We start from the raw sequence: 22670 nt of genomic DNA, 5'->3' as shown, positions 1-22670 counted from the left end.
GAACTCAATAGTTATGGTAATCATCCCACAACTAATGTGATCCTGAGCTAACTCCACACAGAGATTCAAATCCCGGAACTTCTCCACCAGCTCCAGCTCTTTGACCATCATATTGGACATGTGGATGGATTTCCTACTCAGCACATCTGCCACAACATTGGCCTTCCCAGGATGATACAACAACTGGAAGTCATAATCCTTCAGAAACTCCATCCACCACCTCTGTTGAGCTTAGGGGAGCTGAAGACTTTAAGAGTTTTGATGATCACAACAACTTGGAGACAACAAGTGTACAACAACAACATTGAACACAAAAACAAAGTCAAGGAAGAGTCAAGAAAAATACCTTGAAGTATAGCTATGTAATAGAGCATAGGAAGCAAATTGTTATGAATGAATTGTTATATTTGTGTCTGTGTGTGCTTTGTGCATTGAGCAAATCTTGTCTAGAATCAAGTAGGGAGTAGATGATGATGAGTTAAACATTGGAAAATTATTTTGAGACTTAAAATGAAGTTTTAAGAACTGACTCAAAATAATCGATTATTGTTAAATATAATCGATTATTTCAGCAAGTGGGCTAAGTGGAATGTCTTGCTGTAATAATCGATTATTTGCCAAAATAATCGATTATTTCAGGAACAACTCTCTGGAATAATCGATTATCCAGCTAAATAATCGATTAAATTATTCTTGATTGATTTCCAGAAATCTGAAGAACAAAATAATCGATTATTCTTTAAAATAATCAATTATCTGGGTTTGAATTTTTATAAATAGTTTGAACTCTTTTGAAAACATTGAGTAAAACTGATAATCAACTGGTAAAAACGTTTTAGAGAGTCTGTATGACATCTTGGAGAGTTTTCTTTGTGAAATCCAAGAGAAAAACGTTTGTGAAAAGCTTTTGAGGAAATCATCATCATCATCATACTCTTGAAAGAGGAAGACAAAGATTTGTTCAAGAATTCCAGGTGAATTCGTTTCATTTTATTCTTTGTGAATCTTTGTGAAAAATCTTGAGAAGGGTTTCTCAAGTGGTGAAGTTTCTTGTAGTGGGTTCTACAAGGGTTACTTTCTTGGGGTCAAGAAAGTGGTTATCTTTTTGTAGTGAAGTATATGCATGTGTGTGTGCTTGTAAACCTTCTTGCTAAAAGATAGTGGATCAAATCTTAATCAGGTGGTGATTAAGGACTGGATGTAGGTCACATGTGGAGTGGCTGAACCAGTGTAAAAGACTTGTGCAATCTTCCTCAACCTTATCTCTTATTTTGTAATTTCTTGGTTGTGCTTTAAAGAAGATAAAACTTGATTAACATGTGTATGTGAATTTTGATGGTTTAAATCTATAATTGGATATTATATTTGAACCTCATTGTCTTGTAATCAAGTTGCACATTGCATTCATATCATTGTAACAAGTCTTTAAGAGTGCTTCATTTGAAAATTCTGTCATAGAAACGTTTTGATTGAATTTACGATCCAAAACTCTGATAAATTTTTAAAGGGTCATTGAATCCAATTCACCCCCCCCCCTCTTGGATTGGGCCATTCTTTTCTAACAATTGGTATCTAGAGCAAGGTTCTTGAGAGTTATTCAAGATTTAAAAATGGCCAACAACAACCTACCCTATGGTGAGGGTGTCTCTATACATAGACCTCCTGTTTTCAATGGTGAAAATTATGTCTATTGGAAGATTATGATGAGAATTTTCATTGAAGCTATTGATATTGCTGTATGGGATGCTATAGAAAATGGACCCTATATCCCTATGAAAAAGAATGATGATGGTGAGTTTAAGGAAAAACATTGGAGTGAGTGGAGTGATGAGGAAAAGAGAAGAGCCCAACATGACAAAAGAGCCAAAAACATCATAACATCAGCATTGTCTATTGATGAATTTTTCAGAATTTCACAATGCTTATCTGCTAAAGAAATGTGGGACACTTTGCAAGTCACTCATGAAGGAACAAGCGATGTAAAGAGATCAAGAAAGCATACTCTCATTAGAGAATATGATCTGTTTAGAATGCAAAATGGTGAATCTATTTCTGATTTTCAAAAAAGATTTACACACTTGATAAATCACCTTGTTGACCTTGGCAGGAAATTTGAAAAGGAAGAGCTGAATCTAAAAGTGCTGCAATGCTTGGATAGATCATGGCAAGCAAAGGTGACAGCCATTGAAGAATCAAAGGATTTGACCTCCTTGACATTAGCTACTCTCTTTGGGAAATTAAGGGAGCATGAGCAAAAGCTGCACATATTTGATGAACATGAGCAGCAAGATAAGAAAGGCAAAGGAGTGTCGTTGAAAGCCTTGAAATCTGCCAAAGGTAAAGAGGTGTGTGAAGAAACAAGCTCCGATGATTCCGAAACCGAGAACTTCAATCTGCTGGTAAAGAAGTTCAGAAAGTTCATGAGAAGAAAGAAGAATTCCCCCTACAAATTCAATAAGAAGTCAAACAAGAAAGAGGAAGCAAGCACATCCTCCTTTAATTGCTTTGAATGTGGTAAACCGGGACACATGAAGGCTGAGTGTCCAAATCTCTTGAAGAAGCAACAAGAGGAGAAGAAAATTAAGAAAAATGCAAAAGGAAAGAGAGCCTACATTGCTTGGGAAGATAATGACTCAAGCACATCAAGTGATGAATCTGAATGTGAGGAGAACAACCTGTGCTTGATGGCTGGAACTGACCATGACACAATTGTAAGTGACTCTGACCTTGAATCCAATCCAGATTATGATCAGCTTCAAGAAGCTTTTATACAAATTCATGAAGATGCTGTCAAATTAGGTGCCTTAAATTCAAAGTTCAAAAACAAGCTGAAATGGTATGAAAATACTTTAATTGAAGCTGAACAAGAGCTTGAAGATTTGAAGCATGAGCATGAAAATCTTCAAACTATGTTTAACTTTAGTGAAGCTCATTCCTCAAAAGATGTTTGTGAACATTGCAAAGTTTTTGAAAAAGAAAATGCTGACTTAAAATCCACACTTCCAAGGTTCACAAAGGGAAATGCAAATTTGAATATTCTTTTGGGAAAACAAAGAAACACTTTTGATAGGAGTGGACTTGGCTTTAATCCAAGTACAAGCATACCAATTGTGTCAAAGAAAGTAGCTTTTGTGAAAAGTCAAAATTTTAGAAAACTCAAAAGAAACTTTTCTAGACAAGCAACTTGTTTTTATTGTTGTAAAAAAGGTCATACAATTAGGAATTGCTATTCAAGAAAATATGGAGTTCCAAGTGGAAAAATGATTTGGGTTGAGAAGAGTCAAAGGCTGAGAACTAACCAACAAGGACCCTCCACATGGGTACCTAAATTTTTCCTCTAAATTTGTGTTGTAGGAATGCTTGAGGGCCAAAAATTTACTGTGGCATCTTGATAGTGGCTGCTCAAGGCACATGACCGGGGATCCCTCCAAATTCTCAAGTCTAAAATTGAAGAATGAAGGGTATGTTACCTATGGTGACAACAATAAAGGCAAAATTCTTGGCCATGGCAATGATGGTAATTCCTCCTCTCAAACATTGATTGAAAATGTTTTGCTTGTTGATGGCTTGAAACATAATTTGCTGAGTATTAGTCAATTGAGTGATAAAGGCTTTAAAATTGAATTTGATAATACATGTTGCTTGATATGTGATAAAAAGAGTAAAGAAATCAGATTCATTGGTAAAAGAATTGACAATATATACATGCTTGACTTAGAACACTCTATAACAATGTCAAAGACTAAGTGTCTAATAACTCAAGAAGAAAACATATGGCTTTGGCATAGGAGAGCTGCACACATTCATATGGATCACCTAAATAAACTGTGTAGGAAAGAATTAGTGGTTGGTCTACCTAAACTCAAGTTTGGAAAAGACAAACTATGTGATGCTTGTCAAAAGGGCAAGCAAGTGAAGGCTAGCTTTAAAAGTAAAAATCAGATTTCAACATCTAGACCTTTGCAATTAATTCACATGGATTTGTTTGGTCCATCAAGAACAATGAGCTTAGGCGGAAACTACTATGGCTTAGTAATTGTTGATGACTAATCTAGATATACATGGGTTATGTTTCTTGCAAACAAAAATGATACTTTTAATGCCTTTAGAAAATTTTCAAAACTTGTTCAAAATGAGAAGTGTTCAAACATCACCTCTATAAGAAGTGAACATGGAGGTGAGTTTCAAAACATAATGTTTCAAAAATTCTGTGAGGAACATGGTATAAACCATAATTTCTCAGCACCTAGGACACCTCAACAAAATGGGGTTGTTGAGAGGAAAAATAGGTCCTTAGAAGAACTTGCTAGAACAATGTTGAATGAAACAAACTTGCCAAAATATTTTTGGGCTGATGCTATTAACACTGCTTGTCATGTGTTAAACAAAGTTCTGATTCGGCCTATATTAAAGAAAACACCCTATGAAATTTACAAAGGAAAGAAACCTAACATTTCATATTTTAGAGTGTTTGGGTGTAAGTGTTATGTGCTGAACAATGGGAAAGAACAACTTGGAAAGTTTGATGCAAAGGCTGATGAGGCAATCTTTCTAGGATACTCTACAAATAGTAAGGCTTATAGAATTTATAATAAGAGAACTCTAGTTGTAGAAGAATCTGTCCATGTGGTATTTGATGAGTCAAATAAGCAAGAGACTAGACAAACTGAAGTTGAGGATTTAACTGAGTTGCTTGATCAATCCCTATTGGAGAATGAACCTAATGATGTGTCTAAGGAGAGTGAGTCACATGTGAAACAAAAGGAAACATGTGAACAATTTCCAAAGGAATGGAAAACCACAAGAGACTTATCAATGGACAATATAATTGGAAGCATTGGTAAGGGTGTTTCAACTAGAAGTGCAATTAAAAATATTTGCAACACTATGGCATTTGTGTCACAAGTTGAACCTAAGAACATTGATGAAGCACTTAAAGATGAACATTGGTTAATGGCTATGCAAGAGGAACTAAATCAGTTTGAAAGAAATGAAGTGTGGGATTTAGTGCCATTACCAAAAGATTATCCAATCATTGGAACCAAGTGGGTTTTCAGAAATAAGCTTGATGAATCTGGAATAATTCTTAGAAATAAGGCAAGATTAGTGGCTAAGGGGTATAATCAAGAAGAAGGAATTGACTATGATGAGACTTTTGCCCTTGTAGCAAGGATTGAAGCAATTAGACTACTTCTTGCTTATTCTACCATAAAGAATTTCAAGCTTTATCAAATGGACGTAAAAAGTGTTTTCCTCAATGGGCTGATACAAGAGGAAGTGTATGTGGAACAGCCACCTGGATTTGTGGATTTCAAAAATCCTAATCATGTGTACAAGCTCAAAAAGGCACTCTATGCCTTGAAGCAAGCTCCTAGATCTTGGTATGACAGGTTAAGCAAATTTCTAATTGAGAATGATTATGAAAGACGAAAGGTGGATAATACATTGTTTGTCAAGAAGTTTAAAAATGATACAATGTATGTGCAAATATATGTGGATGATATTGTGTTTGGATCTACAAATATCTCTCTCTGTAAAGAATTTGCTAAAACCATGCAAGGAGAATTTGAGATGTCAATGATGGGAGAACTTACCTTCTTTTTGGGATTACAAGTCAAACAAATGCATGATGGAACTTTCATAAGTCAAAGTAAGTATTGCAATGAACTTTTGAAAAAGTTTGGTATGGAAGGGTGTAAGGAGGCTGCCACACCAATATCAAAAAATTGCAATCTTGACTTAGATGAGAATGGAATTGCTGTTGATAATTCAAAATATAGAGGTATCATAGGATCACTCTTGTACTTGACAGTAAGTAGGCCTGATATAATGTTTGTTGTGTGCCTATGTGCAAGATTCCAAGCTAATCCTAAAGAATCTCATATGAAAAGTGTAAAGAAAATGCTTAAGTATTTGAAAGGCACAACTAATGTTGGTTTGTGGTTTGTTAGGTAGTGCACTTGTTTCATGGCATAGCAAAAAACAAGCTTGTGTTGCTTTAAGTACAACTGAGGCTGAGTATATTGCAGCTGGAAGTTGTTGTGCTCAAATTCTTTGGATGAAGCAACAATTAAGAGACTATGGAGTTGAGTTGAACAAAATTCCTTTGAGGTGTGATAACACTAGTGCAATAAATCTGACCAACAATCCAATTTTGCACTCTAGCACTAAGCATATTGAGATAAGACACCACTTTTTGAGAGATCATGTTCAAAGAAATGATTGTGATGTGGAGTTTGTAGAGACAAGTAAACAACTTGCTGATATTTTTACAAAACCTCTACCTAGAGAAAGGTTCAATCAATTGAGAATTGAGTTGGGAATAATTAATGAATCAAGTTTGAATTGATTGTGTTGTGAGAATGAAAGTAAGAGATGTGTGAAAGATTGTATTTGAAAGTGGCAAACAAGTCTTGGTAAAATTTGAGAAGTTAAAATTTTTCAGAGAAGCAAATCTTCACTGGAATAATCGATTATCTTAAGATATAATCGATTATCTTAAGTGATTTATGGAAACAATCGATTATCTTGGGAAATAATCGATTATCTGGAACATGAAGAATTCCAAGAGTTTCTGAAATAATCGATTATTTGAGTAATAATCGATTATCTGGTAAGAAGGAACTCAAGAGTCACTGTAATAATCGATTATCTTGGGAAATAATCGATTATCTGAGTAGTGGAATCAGAAAGGCCACTGGAATAATCGATTATTCTGTAAATAATCGATTATCTGGGTTGTGTTAGGAGAAACTACCCTCTGTAATAATCGATTATCCTTAAAATAATCGATTATCCATATCAGATTTCGTTTTTAAAAGATTTTTCTGATGCAAATAATCGATTATTTGCATAAATAATCGATTATCTGGGCGGTTTTTTGAAATTTCCTGAAACGGTTATCTACGCGCCAACCCTTAAAACTACCCATTACCCTTATACCCAGAATGTGTTAGGGCATAAAACACTTCTCTCAACTGATCTTCTCTCATTCTCTCATTCTCTCATTTTTCCCCAAACCCTCAAAACCCTAACCCACACAATTCTTCATCTTCTTCATCTTTCTCTAAGACCCAACCATGGCATCTTCTTCCAAAAGGCCCAAGAAGCTCGAAGTGAGGGGGAGCAAGCGTCCTCTTCCCTCTGGGCAGCTAATCACGAAGTGGTTTACGGATGAGAAAGCTCAAGAATACTATTTTGAGTGGTACGCCGGTCGGAGAATCATTCCTCCGAAGACCTTGAAGCTTGATTGGTTCAAGAACGAGGGGTTTAGCTTTCCAACCCTTTTGGAGCATCAGGAGTTGAAGGCGTTCTTGGAAATGGAAGGACCCTATTATCAGGAGCTAATAAGATTATTCCTCTGTTTTGCCTCCACTAATGATGGGGTTATGCAATCTGTGATTAAGGGGAAGTTAATCAGGCTGGATGGACCTACATTGAAAGCGGCTGGGCTGCGCGGAACCGGAAAGGAGAAACCCCAACCATTCAATTTCGGGGATTTTGAAGAACTGACAACGTTCCGGGACTGTCAAAGGGTTCCATCTAACACCAACTACGAGAAATTTTTGGCGGGAGGTATGAAGAAAAACTCTCGTTTAATTTCTTTCATTATTGCCTGGATTTTAAAACCAAGGTTGCACAACCATGCACAAATGTCTCGGGATGACATTTTATTAATGCATGTGATTAAGAAGAAAATTAAGATTGATTGGGTGTCGGTTGTGAACGATTGTATCTGGAAGGCAAGGAGAAAGGAAGACGGTCCGATTCCTTATGCTTTACTCTTGTCTAAAATTTTTGAAAATGCTGGAGTAGATTTGACAGGTGAAAGAAAGATTGTTCTACACGCGTCAAATAAGATTGAGAAATCTTTTTTGCACCACATGGGTATGCTGAAGCAAGAAGATAAGTGGGTTTTTAAAGGAGATGTTCCTCCTACCCCGGAACCAGTTACAGATGAGGACGGTGTTCCTTCTCATGATGAGGATCAGCCACCACAGGTGGAAGCTGAGCCTAGAGAAGCTGAGCCAGAGCTGAAGCCGTTCTCATCGTTTGAACAGATCATGATCAACAAAATGGATGGTATGATGGAGATGTCACGGAGACATGAATCCATGTTCTCTGGAATTCTTGATAGGTTTGACGACCTAGATCATGAAGTCAGAATCATCAAGACGCAGCTTGGTATTCCGGACAATGAGGAGTGATTTCTGTTTTTGTTATTTTGCTTAGTTTTTAAATTCAAGTTTGGAACAATTTTTAAGTTCATTTGGGTTGTAATGATTTTAATTCCTGAACACTTTTATTGCTTTTGATGTTGAACAATTTAAATTTGATGAATTTGAAGCTTGTTTGTTAATGTGTTGGTTCAATTTTGATTCCAAAGCTTGGTTTGGATTGCTGATGCAAAATGCTCTGTTTTTGGTGAGCATATATGTTGGAATGTGATTATTTGTGCTTTGGAATACTCTGTTTTTTTACTGTGAAAATGACTATCTTGACTTGATTTGGTTTGGTTTGTGATATGGTGCACAATTGGCATCACAAATTGGTTCAAATTTGGTTTGAGTTGCAGAACCAAAATTGGTTCATTTATGATAATATTGCTGGAGAGAATCTGTACATGGAAATTCTTTGTTAACCTTGGCTTACTTTGTTTTTGATAATGCCAAAGGGGGAGAAATGGTATTGCGTATTGTGTGTTTAGTTGTTGTTTGCAGGTATTGTGCTTGTGTGTGTGTGTTGTGCAGGTGGTTCGTGGCACACTAAGAAGTTAAGTGAATATTGGTTCATGGATTAGTTCATGGGTTGTCATCATCAAAAAGGGGGAGATTGTTGAACTTAGGGGAGCTGAAGACTTTAAGAGTTTTGATGATCACAACAACTTGGAGACAACAAGTGTACAGCAACAACATTGAACACAAAAACAAAGTCAAGGAAGAGTCAAGAAAAATACCTTGAAGTATAGCTATGTAATAGAGCTTAGGAAGCAAATTGTTATGAATGAATTGTTATATTTGTGTCTGTGTGTGCTTTGTGCATTGAGCAAATCTTGTCTAGAATCAAGTAGGGAGTAGATGATGATGAGTTAAATATTGGAAAATTATTTTGAGACTTAAAATGAAGTTTTAAGAACTGACTCAAAATAATCGATTATTGTTAAATATAATCGATTATTTCAGCAAGTGGGCTAAGTGGAATGCCTTACTGTAATAATCGATTATTTGCCAAAATAATCGATTATTTCAGGAACAACTCTCTGGAATAATCGATTATCCAGCTAAATAATCGATTAAATTGTTCTTAATTGATTTCCAGAAATCTGAAGAACAAAATAATCGATTATTCTTTAAAATAATCGATTATCTGGGTTTGAATTTTTATAAATAGTTTGAACTCTTTTGAAACTTCATAACATTGAGTAAAACTGATAATCAACTGGTAAAAATGTTTTAGAGAGTCTGTGTGACATCTTGGAGAGTTTTCTTTGTGAAATCCAAGAGAAAAACGTTTGTGAAAAGCTTGTGAGGAAATCATCATCATCATCATACTCTTGAAAGAGGAAGACAAAGATTTGTTCAAGAATTCCAGGTGAATTCGTTTCATTTTATTCTCTGTGAATCTTTGTGAAAAATCTTGAGAAGGGTTTCTCAAGTGGTGAAGTTTCTTGTAGTGGGTTCTACAAGGGTTACTTTCTTGGGGTCAAGAAAGTGGTTATCTTTTTGTAGTGAAGTATATACATGTGTGTGTGCTTGTAAACCTTCTTGCTAAAAGATAGTGGATCAAATCTTAATCAGGTGGTGAATAAGGACTGGATGTAGGTCACATGTGGAGTGGTTGAACCAGTATAAAAGACTTGTGCAATCTTCTTCAACCTTATCTCTTATTTTGTAATTTCTTGGTTGTGCTTTAAAGAAGATAAAACTTGATTAACATGTGTATGTGAATTTTGATGGTTTAAATCTATAATTGGATATTATATTTAAACCTCATTGTCTTGTAATCAAGTTGCACATTGCATTCATATCATTGTAACAAGTCTTTAAGAGTGCTTCATTTGAAAATTCTGTCATAGAAAAGTTTTGATTGAATTTACGATCCAAAACTCTGATAAATTTTTAAAGGGTCATTGAATCCAATTCACCCCCCCTCTTGGATTGGGCCATTCTTTTCTAACAACCTCTACCTCATGTTCAGCTCCTTCTGATCAAACAGGTACTTTAGACTCTTATGATCACTGAAGACGCTCAACCGAACACCATACAAATAACGCCTCCATATCTTCAAGGCAAACATAACTGCTGCTAACTCCAAGTCATGAGTGGTATAATTCCTCTGATGATTCTTCAGTTTCCTTGAAGCATATGCCACAACTTTCATGTTTTGCATCAGCACACACCCCAGACCCTGGTGAGAGGCATCACAGTACACATCAAAGGGTTCACCAGAATCCGGCAACACCAGCACAGGAGAAGTAGTCAACCTCCTCTTCAGCTCATCAAAACTTCGCTCATAGGCATCTGTCCAAATGAACGAGTGCTCTTTCCTTGTCAGCTAGGTTAGGGGTGCTACTATCTTAGAGAATCCTTCAATGAACCTTCGATAGTAACCCGCCAAACCCACAAAACTCCGTATATCAGTGACATTTCTTGGACGCTCCCACTACAACACCGACTCCACCTTAGCTGGATCAACAACAATCCCCTCAGCTAAGATCACATGTCCCAAGAACTTCACTTCATCCAACCAAAACTTACATTTTAAAAGCTTAGCATACAGCTGCTTCGCCTTCAAAATCTCCAGCACCAACCTCAAGTGTTCTCCATGATTCTCCGGGGTACTTGAATAAATCAAGATGTCATCAATGAACACCACAACAAACTTATCCAAGAAAGGCCGGAAGATCATGTTCATGTAATCGATGAACACTGCAGAGGCGTTGGTCACACCAAAAGGCATCACAACATACTCATAGTGACCATACCTAGTCCTGAAAGCAGTCTTCGGTATGTCACCCTCCTTCACCCTGATCTGGTGATAACTTGACCTCAAGTCAATCTTCGAGAAAATGGATGCTCCCCTCAGTTGATCCATTAAGTCATCTATCCGAGGAAGTGGATATTTTTTCTTAATGGTTAACTTGTTCAACTGCCGGTAATCCACACAAAGTCAACTACCTCTATCTTTCTTCTTCACCAACAACACAGGAGCACCCCACGGCGAAACACTTGGTTGCACCAACTGCTTCTCCAACAGGTCCTCCAACTGACCTTTCAGCTCAACCAGCTCAGCAGGAGCCATCCTATAGGGAGCCACCAACACTGGCCCCGCACCTGGAACCAAGTCAATGCTGAACTCCATCTCCCTAATAGGAGGCAACCCAGGCACCTCTTCAGGGAACACCTCAGCAAAATCCCTCACCACATCAATCTCAGCAATGACCCTCTCAGTCTCCACACTCATAGCAGTAAGTAGAAGACAGCACTCTACTCCATCTCTCAGCAATGATTCAGCTTGGCCAGCTGAAATCAACAGCTCCTCCTCCACCTGAGGAAAGATCAACCTCCTATTGGCACAATCTATAAGAATGCGATTGGAAGACAACCAATCCATCCCTAAGATTATGTCAATGTCCACCAAAGGTAAACAAATCAAGTTCACCTTATACTTCTTCCCATTCACAACAATAGGGCAGCCAGCACACAGCTCAGAAGCAATTACCGAAGTAGAAGCGAGCGTCGACACTAGTATTCTCAACCCCAAATCACACACAGGCACACCCAGCATAACAGCACATGCATAGGAAATAAACGAATGGGAAGCCCCAGAGTCAAACAAAAACATCACATCCTTACCAGCAGCTTTGCCCTTCCCCTTCACAAGATTAGAAGAAGTCGAAGTCTCAGCACCCGTCAAGGCGAACACCCTACCAGCTGTAGTGGGTCTGTCACCCCTCTGGGCATCACCTCTCTGTACATCACTCCTCTGAGCACCCCTCTCCGGTCTATTTCTGGTAAGGCAGTTGAACGACTCATGGCCCATCTGTTGACACTTGAAACACCGACTCTCCGTGTGTGGACAATCCTTGATCAAATGGGGCCCAACACACCTATAGCATCTAAGAGTGGCACCTCCACCCTGTCTCCCTCCACTAGCAGCACTAGAAGGTTGCCTAATGACAGGATCCCCTTGTTGTGGTTGGGGCCTATCATATGGCTTCCTCTGATTTCCTCCTTTCTTGGACCTAGCTGGTCCCTCAGCAGCCTTCACCATACGGTTTCCACCTTCCAACTGCTCTACTACCTTCGCCTTCTCCACTAAGGCCGGAAACTCGGTGATGGCCATAGGTACCACCACCCTCTTCATCTCATATTTCAGACCCTCAGCAAACTTCCTGCATTTCCAGGCCTCAAATATAGCTTGCGAATAGAAACGAGCCAAGTGCTCGAATCTCATCGCATACTCAGAAACTGTCATCCCTCCTTGGTGCAACCACATGAATTCAGCTTCCTTTGCATGCCTCACGCTCTCCGGGAAGTACTTCTCCAAGAACACTCTCCTGAAGCACTCCCAGTCAATAGCTATTCCTCTGGCAGTAAGCATATGGTGAGTACCCCTCCACCAATGCTTAGCCTCTCCTACCAGCATGTAAACAACGTATGTCAGCCTCCTTTCCTGAGAACATCCCAATACAGCAAAGATCTTCTCCAGCTCACAGATCCAGTGGTCAGCTACCTCTGGATCTACATCTCCCTTGAATTGAGGAGGATGGCATTTCTGGAACTCAGCTAGATCCCGGCTCTCCTACGATCCTGTGGGCCTTGTTGCACCGGCTGCAGCTCTATCAGCATCCATCCGAGCAAAATAGGCATTTTGCTGCTGCATAGCCATAGCCATCATCTTCATGGCACGGGCTATCTGCTCATTGGTTCTAGTCATTATCTACAAAAGTAACAACATCTTCAGTATACAATAACTAAACCAATTAACAATCATCAGCACAGCAATCAACAAGGAAATCAGCACTGCAAAACAACACAACACAGAGCTCAGCACAACAAAAGCCTAAAGGAACCACCCCCACAAAGTGTCCACTAGACTCGAACTGCTCTGATACCACTAAAGTGTAACGACCCGCCTAGTCAATACACACAGCACAACACACCAAAATACTACATAGAAACGAACAAGTATATACATATAAGATCTAGAATATATATATATACAAGGTCCAAATCCATCTAGAATCAGAGTGTACAAAATATATCCAGCAAATGCTAACTAAGTAGCTAAATACATCAAAAGAATAAAGCTTCATCTGCCCGCTGCAGACCTTCTTCAGCAAAACACCAACCTAACCCTGCCCTACTCCCAAACATAGTATGATCATCGCAGTCCAAACCACATGGAACAACAAAGGGTAAGCTAGTGAAAAGAATCAGCATACATATGTGAAATATGAAGGATAAACAACTACAACTATCAGCACATCAACCAGCTTAACAATATCAGCATAAAATATCACAGCATTCAGCAATAACAGCACCGACATAGCGACTATAACAGCACCACAATAGTGGCTAATAACAGCACCGACATAGTGGCTATAACAGCACCACAATAGTGGCTAATAACAGCACCGACATAGCAGCTATAACAAAACCACAATAGTGGCTAATAACAACACCGGCATAGCGGCTATAGTACCACAATAGTGGCTAATAACAGCACCAGCATAGCGGCTATAATAGCACCAAAATAGTGGCTAATAACAGCACCGGCATAGCGGCTATAACAACACCACAATAGTGGCTAATAACAGCACCGGCATAGTGGCTATAGTACCACAATAGTGGCTAATAACAGTACCGACATAGCGGCTATAACAGCATACATCTCAGCATAGCACAACAATATACATCAAATACAGCTTTAGATTAGCATAAACAACATTCGGCACAGCTCAGCTCATCGTCTAACAACAATTATCAACAAATTTCAGCTTATAAGATATCATCTTATCCGCGCCCGGCGCACTCATGATCGCGCCCGGCGTGGCACAACCAGAGGACACCAGGGGTCATCGCGCCCGGCGTAATTCCTATTGCACCCGGTGTGATAGGAGGCAGAGACCTCATAAGGTCTCATATGCCCGGCGTGCAAACCCGCGCTCGGCACAAGGTAAGCAGAGACCTTCCCAGGGTCTCACACCCGGCGCAATATAAATTGAGCCCAACGCCACCTCTAGCAGAGACTCCCAAGGAGTCTCTACGCCTGGCGAGACAAAGTCACGCTCGGCGCCAAACCAGAACCACAAAGCATAAGTCACCTACTGATATCGCGCCTAGCGCCCTCTCACCACACCCGGCGTGGACCATCCAGAGGCTCACATTCTCAAGCTCGCCCGACATATACACCACTGCGCCTGACGTGCTTGCCCAATGAAACCCTCTGATGGTCTCGCGCCCGACACGAAGAACTGCGCCTGGCGTGATACCCAGCAGTAACTCACCAAGTTCAAAAATTTCTTCAAAATCTGCACAAAATCAACTTCCCAAACACATGCAATCGGCCCAAAACATCACATTTTCATCAAACAATCCAAAAATCCCATCTTTTCCCACATGCAACCACACTCAAGAAAAACCCCAAGATTTTCATCAAACCCCGGAAGACCCGAAAGCTCCAATTTCTTCAATCTCAGCAAAAATCATCAAACATCAAACAATCAATGAGTTTCTAGAACTCATTTACAGCCAAGATCAACAAAAATCTAGCTTCCCTTACCTCGGTTCAAGAATCCAAGCTCCGGGAAGAGGAAACGGAGAGGAAGATGAAGAAGAGCTTGAACGAATGAGGGAGGAGAAGAGAGAAATCCGCACTCTAGCTAGCAACCCAAATCACTCAGCTCCACCACCTTGTAACAACCAAAGAGTGAAAACGAGAGTGAGAAAAGAGTGAGAGTTGAGAGGGAAGGAAAGGAGGGAAAAAAAAACTACGGGTCTCACACTTACGAATGTGAATTCTCTACTTTTATGTTAATGGACCCATTGTTTTAATTCAAATGATTTTATTTACTCCGAGAATATTTTTTTTATTATTTATAATTATTGTATATGTATGTTGGGTAGAGGGTATCACATATATAATCTAATCAATACTAATAAGTAATAATTAATATTTTTTCACATAATATATAAAAGAAATATATCAAAATTAATAAAGAAATTGATCTAAATATTTTAATAATTACTAATAATTATCATATTTCTATAATAATATAAAATAAAATGCTACAGAATATATATATTTCGGCTAGTCCAGCACCAACTCTTCGATATATTTCTTGCTGGAAGTATCCCTGATCCCATTGATAACGAGTAGGACCAAATAATTCAATGGGAGTTGTTGCTGAACCATACCACATAGTTCCAGCAACAACAAAAGCTGCAAAAAAGACAGCAGCAATACTGCTGGAAAGAACGGTTTCAATATTTCCCATACGTAATCCTTTATATAGACGTTGGGGCGGACGCACACTAAGATGGAAAAGACCCGCTAATATGCCCAACGTTCCTGCTGCAATATGATGAGAAGCTATCCCTCCCGGAACAAAAGGATCAAAACCTTCCACACCCCACGCGGGATTTACGGATTGTATCCTTCCAGTTAGTCCATAAGGATCAGATACCCATATTCCAGGACCATACAATCCTGTTACATGAAATGCACCAAAACCAAAACAAGCCACCCCTGCAAGAAATAAATGAATTCCAAAAATTTTGGGCAAATCCAACGAAGGTTTTCCAGTACGTTCATCACAAAAGATTTCGAGATCCCAATAAACCCAATGCCAAATAGCCGCTAAAAAGCACAAGCCCGAAAACACAATATGTGCTCCGGCCACCCCTTCGTAACTCCAAATACCCGGATTCGTTATAGTCCCTCCTGTGATATTCCAACCGCCCCACGAATTGGTTATTCCTAAACGAGTCATGAAAGGTATAACGAACATACCCTGTCTCCACATTGGGTCAAGAACAGGGTCAGAGGAATCAAAAACTGCTAATTCATATAGAGCCATCGAACCGGCCCAACCAGCAACCAGAGCTGTGTGCATTATATGTACAGAAAGCAAACGGCCTGGATCATTTAATACAACAGTATGAACACGATACCAAGGTAAACCCATGAAAATACCCCTTATATCAACAAAAAATAGACACTATGTAACTTTATTGCACTGGAAAAAATTATACTATGCACTCTAGCCTTTCTGTAGATTATCTAGGAAAAAGGATTAAAAGTTGTTCTAGTTTTTTAGTAATAATGGAACAATCCTATTTGTAGAAATAAAAAGAAACAGATTTATTCTATACCCGATAAGTAACAATACGCAATGGTGGGAAGACGAGAGGGGTTGACAATTTTATCTATGAATATTTAAATAAGTAAATGCAGACATATTCGTTTATCACCCCAATAACCCATTCGTAACAACTTTACTTTATTTAGTATTCCTTTTTCTTTAGAAAAATGCAATATAATAAAAGTAAATCATTTTTAACATGGTAAGCTAATTCTTACGTTTCCACACTAAAGTGAGATATATGACTTTATTTTTTTCTCCATTTTATGCCCATTGGTGTTCCAAAAGTACCCTTTCGAAGCCCAGGGGAAGAAGATGCATCTTGGGTTGATATATAGTGCGACTTGTCAGATATAGTAGGTCATATGGTTTTTACCCGTTTTCTCCCCCGATCGAGATATCCTCTCTTTCACCCCCAAAAGAGAATGATGAAATCATAAAAAATTTGGAGCGTGAAATGTAATGAAGTATAATTCGATTGATTTTTTGGTTTTTAGAGGGGATATCCAGATTCTTATTCTAAATTATTCATAATTTATGGTTGGCTCGATTGGACCAATAAAATAAAGTACCCAGGCTCTGTTTAGAAAAAAACCAATTGGTAATATATCTACGATCACCACTTCGATCATATCATATATTTTACAGAAAACATAAAAAAAGATATTAAGAAAAGAAAGCAGTTATAACAAAAAGATATAGTATTGTAATATTTGTCCTATATGTGCAAATCCAAATCGGGCAGATCTTTACTCAGAGTAGAAACGAAACCTAAAAAAATGGAAAAAGTCCATTCAGAAACAAGAAAATTACATTGTGATTGGGATTCAATCTCGATGAAAGCAATACATCAATGAGAAGTTAGTTCAATAAAATGAGTATAGTATTATTTTCTTTAAAAGTTTGAAGAAGTCCATTCTGAAAAGAGAAAGAGGTTCAAAATCGACACATTGATTCCTTTTTTTATTATATGATTTTTGGTGAACTGTATGCATCAAAAGGCGCATGTACGGCTCTTAAGGAAAAAAATGGAATCCTAATCAATCGACTTTATCGAGAAAGATTACTTTTTTTAGGTCAAGAGGTTGATAGTGAAATATCGAATCAACTTATTGGTCTTATGGTATATCTCAGTATAGAGGACGATAATAAAGATTTGTATCTGTTTATAAATTCTCCGGGAGGGTGGGTAATCCCCGGAATAGCTATTTATGATACTATGCAATTTGTACAACCAGATGTACAAACAGTATGTATGGGATTAGCCGCTTCAATGGGATCCTTTATTCTGGCAGGAGGAGAAATTACCAAACGTTTAGCATTCCCTCACGCTCGGCGCCAATGATTCTTTTATTTGAGAATATATATAAAGACTATACCTTCGCCATAAAAACATTTAATAAGTAATAATAGCATGGTATTTAGAATTCCATATGAAAATTTAGGTTTTTTAAACCATTCGATTCTATATAGAAAGAGTAGTATGAAAAAGAGGGTATTTACAATTTTATCTGATCTATCAGGAACCTAGTTAAATTTGAGTGTCACAGACTTTTTTGTTTTTTTCATACCAGAAAGCTTTTAACAATTTTTATTTAAATTAGAAGAAAACATAACATATGAAAAAAAAGAAACTTTCGGATTGTTGAATAACAAACAAAATTAAATAAAAAAAACAACGGAACCCTCATAGTATTTTGAATTCTATTCAAAAATAAAAAAGAAAATGGGTTACTGTATTGTTTATTATTATTATTTAAGGATCTGGATCCAAAAAACCCAGTAGATTTTTTACTTCTTTTTTCTTTTTTTTTCTTTGATGGAAGAAAAAAAATTCATAGAAGAAAATACTCTATCTATAGAGGAAAAAAAGAAATTACATACGTGGAAAAGCCGTATGCATCAATACGTATAAAATGCTTGTACGGTTATGGAATCTTATTTTTGCTCATTATTTTTCTTATTTGTATTTATCGCTTATCCCCTTTCTTTAGGGAATAAAGAAAATCTTTACCAATATAGGATAAATCATTATCAAAATCTTTATCAAGATAAGGGAAACACTTATTAAATTATACAATCAGGGTAATGATCCACCAACCCGCTAGTTCTTTTTATGAGGCACAAGCGGGAGAATTTATCCTGGAAGCAGAAGAACTACTGAAAATGCGTGAAACTATCACAAGGGTTTATGTACAAAGAACAAGCAAACCTTTATGGGTTATATCCGAAGACATGGAAAGGGATGTTTTTATGTCAGCAGCAGAAGCCCAAGCTCACGGAATTGTAGATCTTGTAGCAGTTGAATAAAAAATGGATGGCAAACATTATTATAAAAAATACAGGATTTTAAATTTCATTTTTTAATCTTCTTACTTGAATTTGAATATAGTATCTCTAAAAATTAATCTATTAATAGAATATAAGTAATTCGGGGTTAGGATAGATCTAAACCTCCTCATTATTATATATTATATATATATACAACTTACCATGCCAACTATGAAACAACTTATTAGAAACACAAGACAGCCAATCCGAAACGTCACAAAATCCCCAGCTCTTCGGGGATGCCCTCAGCGCCGAGGAACGTGTACCAGGGTGTATGTGCGACTCGTTTAAATCATATAGTAAGAAAAAACCCATTTAATTTTTTTTAGTATTGGCGATCAGTTAAGATAGTGTGAATGGACTTTTTCCATTCACACTATCTTTAATTATATATACATTCCTTTACATTCTTCTATCATGTATCAAATTTATGGTTTTGATTGGTGGTGCAAACCCAATAATATTAATTTGCAATTTAAGATGAGAAATACTTTACCATTGGTAACAAATATTAAGTTATCCATTAAGCGGAGAAAGTACTATTGCAATTAAAGATAAATTTTGTCCTTAATGAATTTTACACGAACGGAATAAGAGGGTCAGCTACCCAGCAAATTTTCAAAATAAAATACCGTTACTGTATAACTAGATTTCGTTGTGAAAAAATCTATTTACTAGATATTGGATGGGTAGAGCCAAAGAATGTGAACTGTACAAGTTAACAATAAAATGGATTAAATGAATAAAAATAATAAAAAAAGGCTCCGGTGTATAGAGAGGACCTAACTGTTTCTAAAAAAATCGTAGAAACGATGGAACCCACCATTTTTTTTATCTATGTCCTATTTCATTTACTATTACTATGTTTTTTGATACCTAGTATCAATACAATTTCTTATTTTGAGGTTCAATATTTCGAAAAATATAAAAAAATCGTGGTTGGGGAGGTTATAGTAGCAAGAGCCATTGGAATTTTTTTTTATACATTGGAAGAATCCATTTTTGTTATTAATAGACTAGGAAGAAGAAAAGAATAACTGAAAGAAAAAAATTAAATAGTTGTTCATCAAAGTTTCATTTATTCAATGAACAGAATTAAACGAGGATATATAGCTCGGAAACGGAGAACAAAAATTTGTTTATTTACATCAAGTTTTCGCGGAGCTCATTCAAGACTTACTCGAACTATTACTCAACAGAAAATTAAAGCTTTGGTTTCAGCTCATCGGGATAGAGATAGGAAAAAAAGAGATTTTCGTGGTTTATGGATTAGTCGAATAAATGCAGTAATTCGAGAGAATCCAAAAGTATATTATATTTATAGTAATGTTATATATAATATATACACCAGGCAATTGCTTCTTAATCGTAAAATAGTTGCACAAATAGCTATATTAAAAGAGAATTGTATTTTTATGATTGCCAATGATATCATAAAAACCAAAAATCCCCCTAGACGTTACTTCGGGAAGGTATAGAATAGAAATTTTTATATTTGGATAGCTTTATCATATGATAAAGCTATCCAAATATAAAACCACGCTTTATAAATAAAAAGAAAAAAAAATTATTCTTCGTCACCAATTATCTTTTTTTTTTTAATTATCTTTTTTCTTACAACATAAAAACCCAAATGGAATTGTCATAGTTTTCGAACAAAACATCAATCTATGTGTAATTGGAATCTAAATTCAAATTGGATTTCGAATTATTAATTTCTATTTTTTTTTTTAAAAGTAGTAGTTCTAGCGGTCGACTCGTTTTTTTCAAATTGTTTTTCATTATTAAGAAAAGGTAACGAAGATAAAATACGAGCTTGTTTTATAGCAATCGTAATTAATCGTTGTTGTTTTAAGGTCAATCTATTTACGCGTCTTGATAATATTTTTCCTTGTTCACTAATAAATCGACTAATTAAACCCATGTTTTTATAATCAATTCTGTCCCCCGATTGGATCGGGGGCAAACGCCTACGAAAAGATCGCTTGGATTTAAGAAAGAGTCGCTTAGATTTTTCCATGGTTTGTATATTCCTGTTCCAAAAATCACATATATTACAAGAAAGTTTTTTATTCTTAATTTTTTTAATATATGTTGTTATATAATGATATATGTATATAATTTAACTAAAAATCAACTAAACTTTAAATTATAGAATATATATATAGAAAGATAGATATATATAAAGATATATAGATAAATACTAAAAATAGATCATTTTACATGTTATATTCCTTTGGCTGAAAAGGTAACACACAAGCTATCCATTTTCTCTATTTTTTTCTTTCGGCGTGAATTTTATGTTTGCAACAACGGGAACAGAATTTTCTCAATTCCAATCAACTAGGCGTATTGTGTCGATTCTTTTGAGTAATATATCTAGAAATACCCGTTGATTCCTTATTAACACTCTTTTTATCACAACCGGTACACTCCAAAATAACTGTTACTCGCATATCTTTACCCTTGGCCATGAACCTCCTTTGGGTTTTTAATTCACTTAACTCTTCCATTTTAGGATTCGAATCTAAGAAGAAGAAAAGAAAGAAAAAAAATAGAAATTAATAATTGGAAATCCAATTATGTTATGAAAGATTTCGTTCCAATTAATAATTAATATTAATATAGTAGAAAAATAATACAATGATCTCGAACTAGATTTAATTTCGAATTGTAATACAGTATTTGAGTTTTTTAAGTATTTTTTAGAATATTGTTGCCCCACCCTATCAATTCCATTTCGATTTCTGGTTTCACTCTATTCTAAATCGAAATGGAATTGAATTATTAATTCAATTCCATTGAACCCTGGACCAGATCCCAACTTTAACTCCGAATTTCAATGAGGCAGAATTAACCTTTATTCTTTATCTTTCCTAACTTATTCTATTACAATTTTCAAAAAGAAGAAATCAAAAAGAGGAGATTAATTACATATATTTAATTGGATCTATAATTTTCTTCATCCCTTCCCGTGTCAATAACTAGAATGAAAAAAAGGGGAATATCAATGCATCTGGAAAAAAACGATTGATCTCTATCAAGAGACCTGCCAAAGCCCCGAACCATAGAGTACTTACTACTGGTGCCACGGAAAGATATGTTTTTAGATCTCGCATTTCAAATCCTCCTTTATTAAGTATTATATATATATATCTATATAGAATATTGTTTATTCTTATTCTATGGAATAATATTTCTTTTATTTATAAAATATTTTTTATTTTTCATATTTGATTGTATATTATAGTATAGGAAACTATAAAAATGGCAGAATAATATATAAATATATGTATATAGATATATCAACAGAGAAAATAAAAATGTGGAAAACAAGACAAAGATTCTTTACAATAAAACTAGAAACAAATCGAAAAGGGATGTAGCGCAGCTTGGTAGCGCGTTTGTTTTGGGTACAAAATGTCACGGGTTCAAATCCTGTCATCCCTATCCCTAACTATTACTTTTCTATGATATTCCTTATTATATGAGCAATAGAACGGGACCAATTGAAGAAGAATTCCAATTGGACATAAATACTTAATATCTATATGTATATATATATAGATATTAATATATTGATTATAGTATATATATATATGCTAAATGTATTAGGATCATCTAAAATAATTTATGAAAACAAAGCGCTCTTAGTTCAGTTCGGTAGAACGCGGGTCTCCAAAACCCGATGTCGTAGGTTCAAATCCTACAGAGCGTGATGGTTCAAATCCTACAGAATGCGATTCTAGTATTGTTAGATTGAGAATTACACTGAAATAATTGAACTATAGTTGAAAATATTAATTTTATCCTTGTGTATTAGGATTAAAACAAATAAATAGGGAATCCATAAACAAAATAGACATTAATTAAAGATCCAACTGATCACCTCGTCGATATTGTAAATATGCAGTTACAAATAATCCAGCCAAAGTAATAGGAATTAAACCTAACACGATTCCAAATAGAA

General features: G+C 36.2%; 2 protein-coding genes and 2 non-coding genes across 4 annotated transcripts; 3 read left to right on the top strand and 1 right to left on the bottom strand.

Annotated features, from left to right (window-relative positions):
- Window positions 1–11169: 11169 nt before the first annotated feature.
- Window positions 11170–13552, bottom strand: LOC145954958 (uncharacterized). Its single transcript, XM_083069652.1, has 4 exons — window positions 13478–13552; window positions 11662–12753; window positions 11402–11547; window positions 11170–11302 (listed from the first exon to the last, which is right to left on the bottom strand). Exons 1-4 carry the CDS (start codon window positions 13550–13552, stop codon window positions 11170–11172), a joined length of 1446 nt encoding a protein of 481 aa, XP_082925778.1.
- A 2924-nt stretch (window positions 13553–16476) lies between these two features.
- LOC145954293 (ATP-dependent Clp protease proteolytic subunit) lies at window positions 16477–19756 on the top strand. Its single transcript, XM_083068287.1, has 3 exons — window positions 16477–16706; window positions 17411–17704; window positions 18454–19756. Exons 1-3 carry the CDS (start codon window positions 16636–16638, stop codon window positions 18677–18679), a joined length of 591 nt encoding a protein of 196 aa, XP_082924413.1. The 5' UTR covers window positions 16477–16635; the 3' UTR covers window positions 18680–19756.
- A 2320-nt stretch (window positions 19757–22076) lies between these two features.
- TRNAP-UGG (transfer RNA proline (anticodon UGG)) lies at window positions 22077–22150 on the top strand. Its single transcript has one exon. It is a non-coding gene; the product is annotated as a tRNA-Pro (tRNA).
- Window positions 22151–22344: 194 nt separating this feature from the next.
- Window positions 22345–22418, top strand: TRNAW-CCA (transfer RNA tryptophan (anticodon CCA)). The gene has a single exon. It is a non-coding gene; the product is annotated as a tRNA-Trp (tRNA).
- Window positions 22419–22670: the final 252 nt, after the last annotated feature.

The sequence above is a fragment of the Cajanus cajan genome, chromosome 2, assembly GCF_000230855.2.
Source record: "Cajanus cajan strain Asha chromosome 2, NIPB_CcT2T_4, whole genome shotgun sequence".
Classification (NCBI taxonomy): domain Eukaryota; kingdom Viridiplantae; phylum Streptophyta; class Magnoliopsida; order Fabales; family Fabaceae; genus Cajanus; species Cajanus cajan.
Note: the sequence above shows the minus strand (reverse complement) of the source record. Positions and strands in the feature narration are given on the sequence as shown.

Bases quoted from the DNA above. Each gene is read 5' to 3' on its own strand.
- LOC145954958 (XM_083069652.1), bottom strand. From the start codon at position 13,552: ATGTCGGTGCTGTTATTGCTGAATGCTGTGATATTTTATGCTGATATT. The intron at 12,754-13,477 runs GTAGTTGTTTAT...CCTCAATTCAAG, and splicing joins TGGTTGATGTGCTGATAGTT to GGAGATGTAGATCCAGAGGT. The intron at 11,303-11,401 runs GTTCCCTGAAGA...GGCTCCCTATAG, and splicing joins GTGAGGGATTTTGCTGAGGT to GATGGCTCCTGCTGAGCTGG.
- LOC145954293 (XM_083068287.1), top strand. From the start codon at position 16,636: ATGCCCATTGGTGTTCCAAAAGTACCCTTTCGAAGCCCAGGGGAAGAA. The intron at 16,707-17,410 runs GTGCGACTTGTC...TGGAATCCTAAT, and splicing joins GCATCTTGGGTTGATATATA to CAATCGACTTTATCGAGAAA. The intron at 17,705-18,453 runs GCGCCAATGATT...TTATACAATCAG, and splicing joins TTAGCATTCCCTCACGCTCG to GGTAATGATCCACCAACCCG.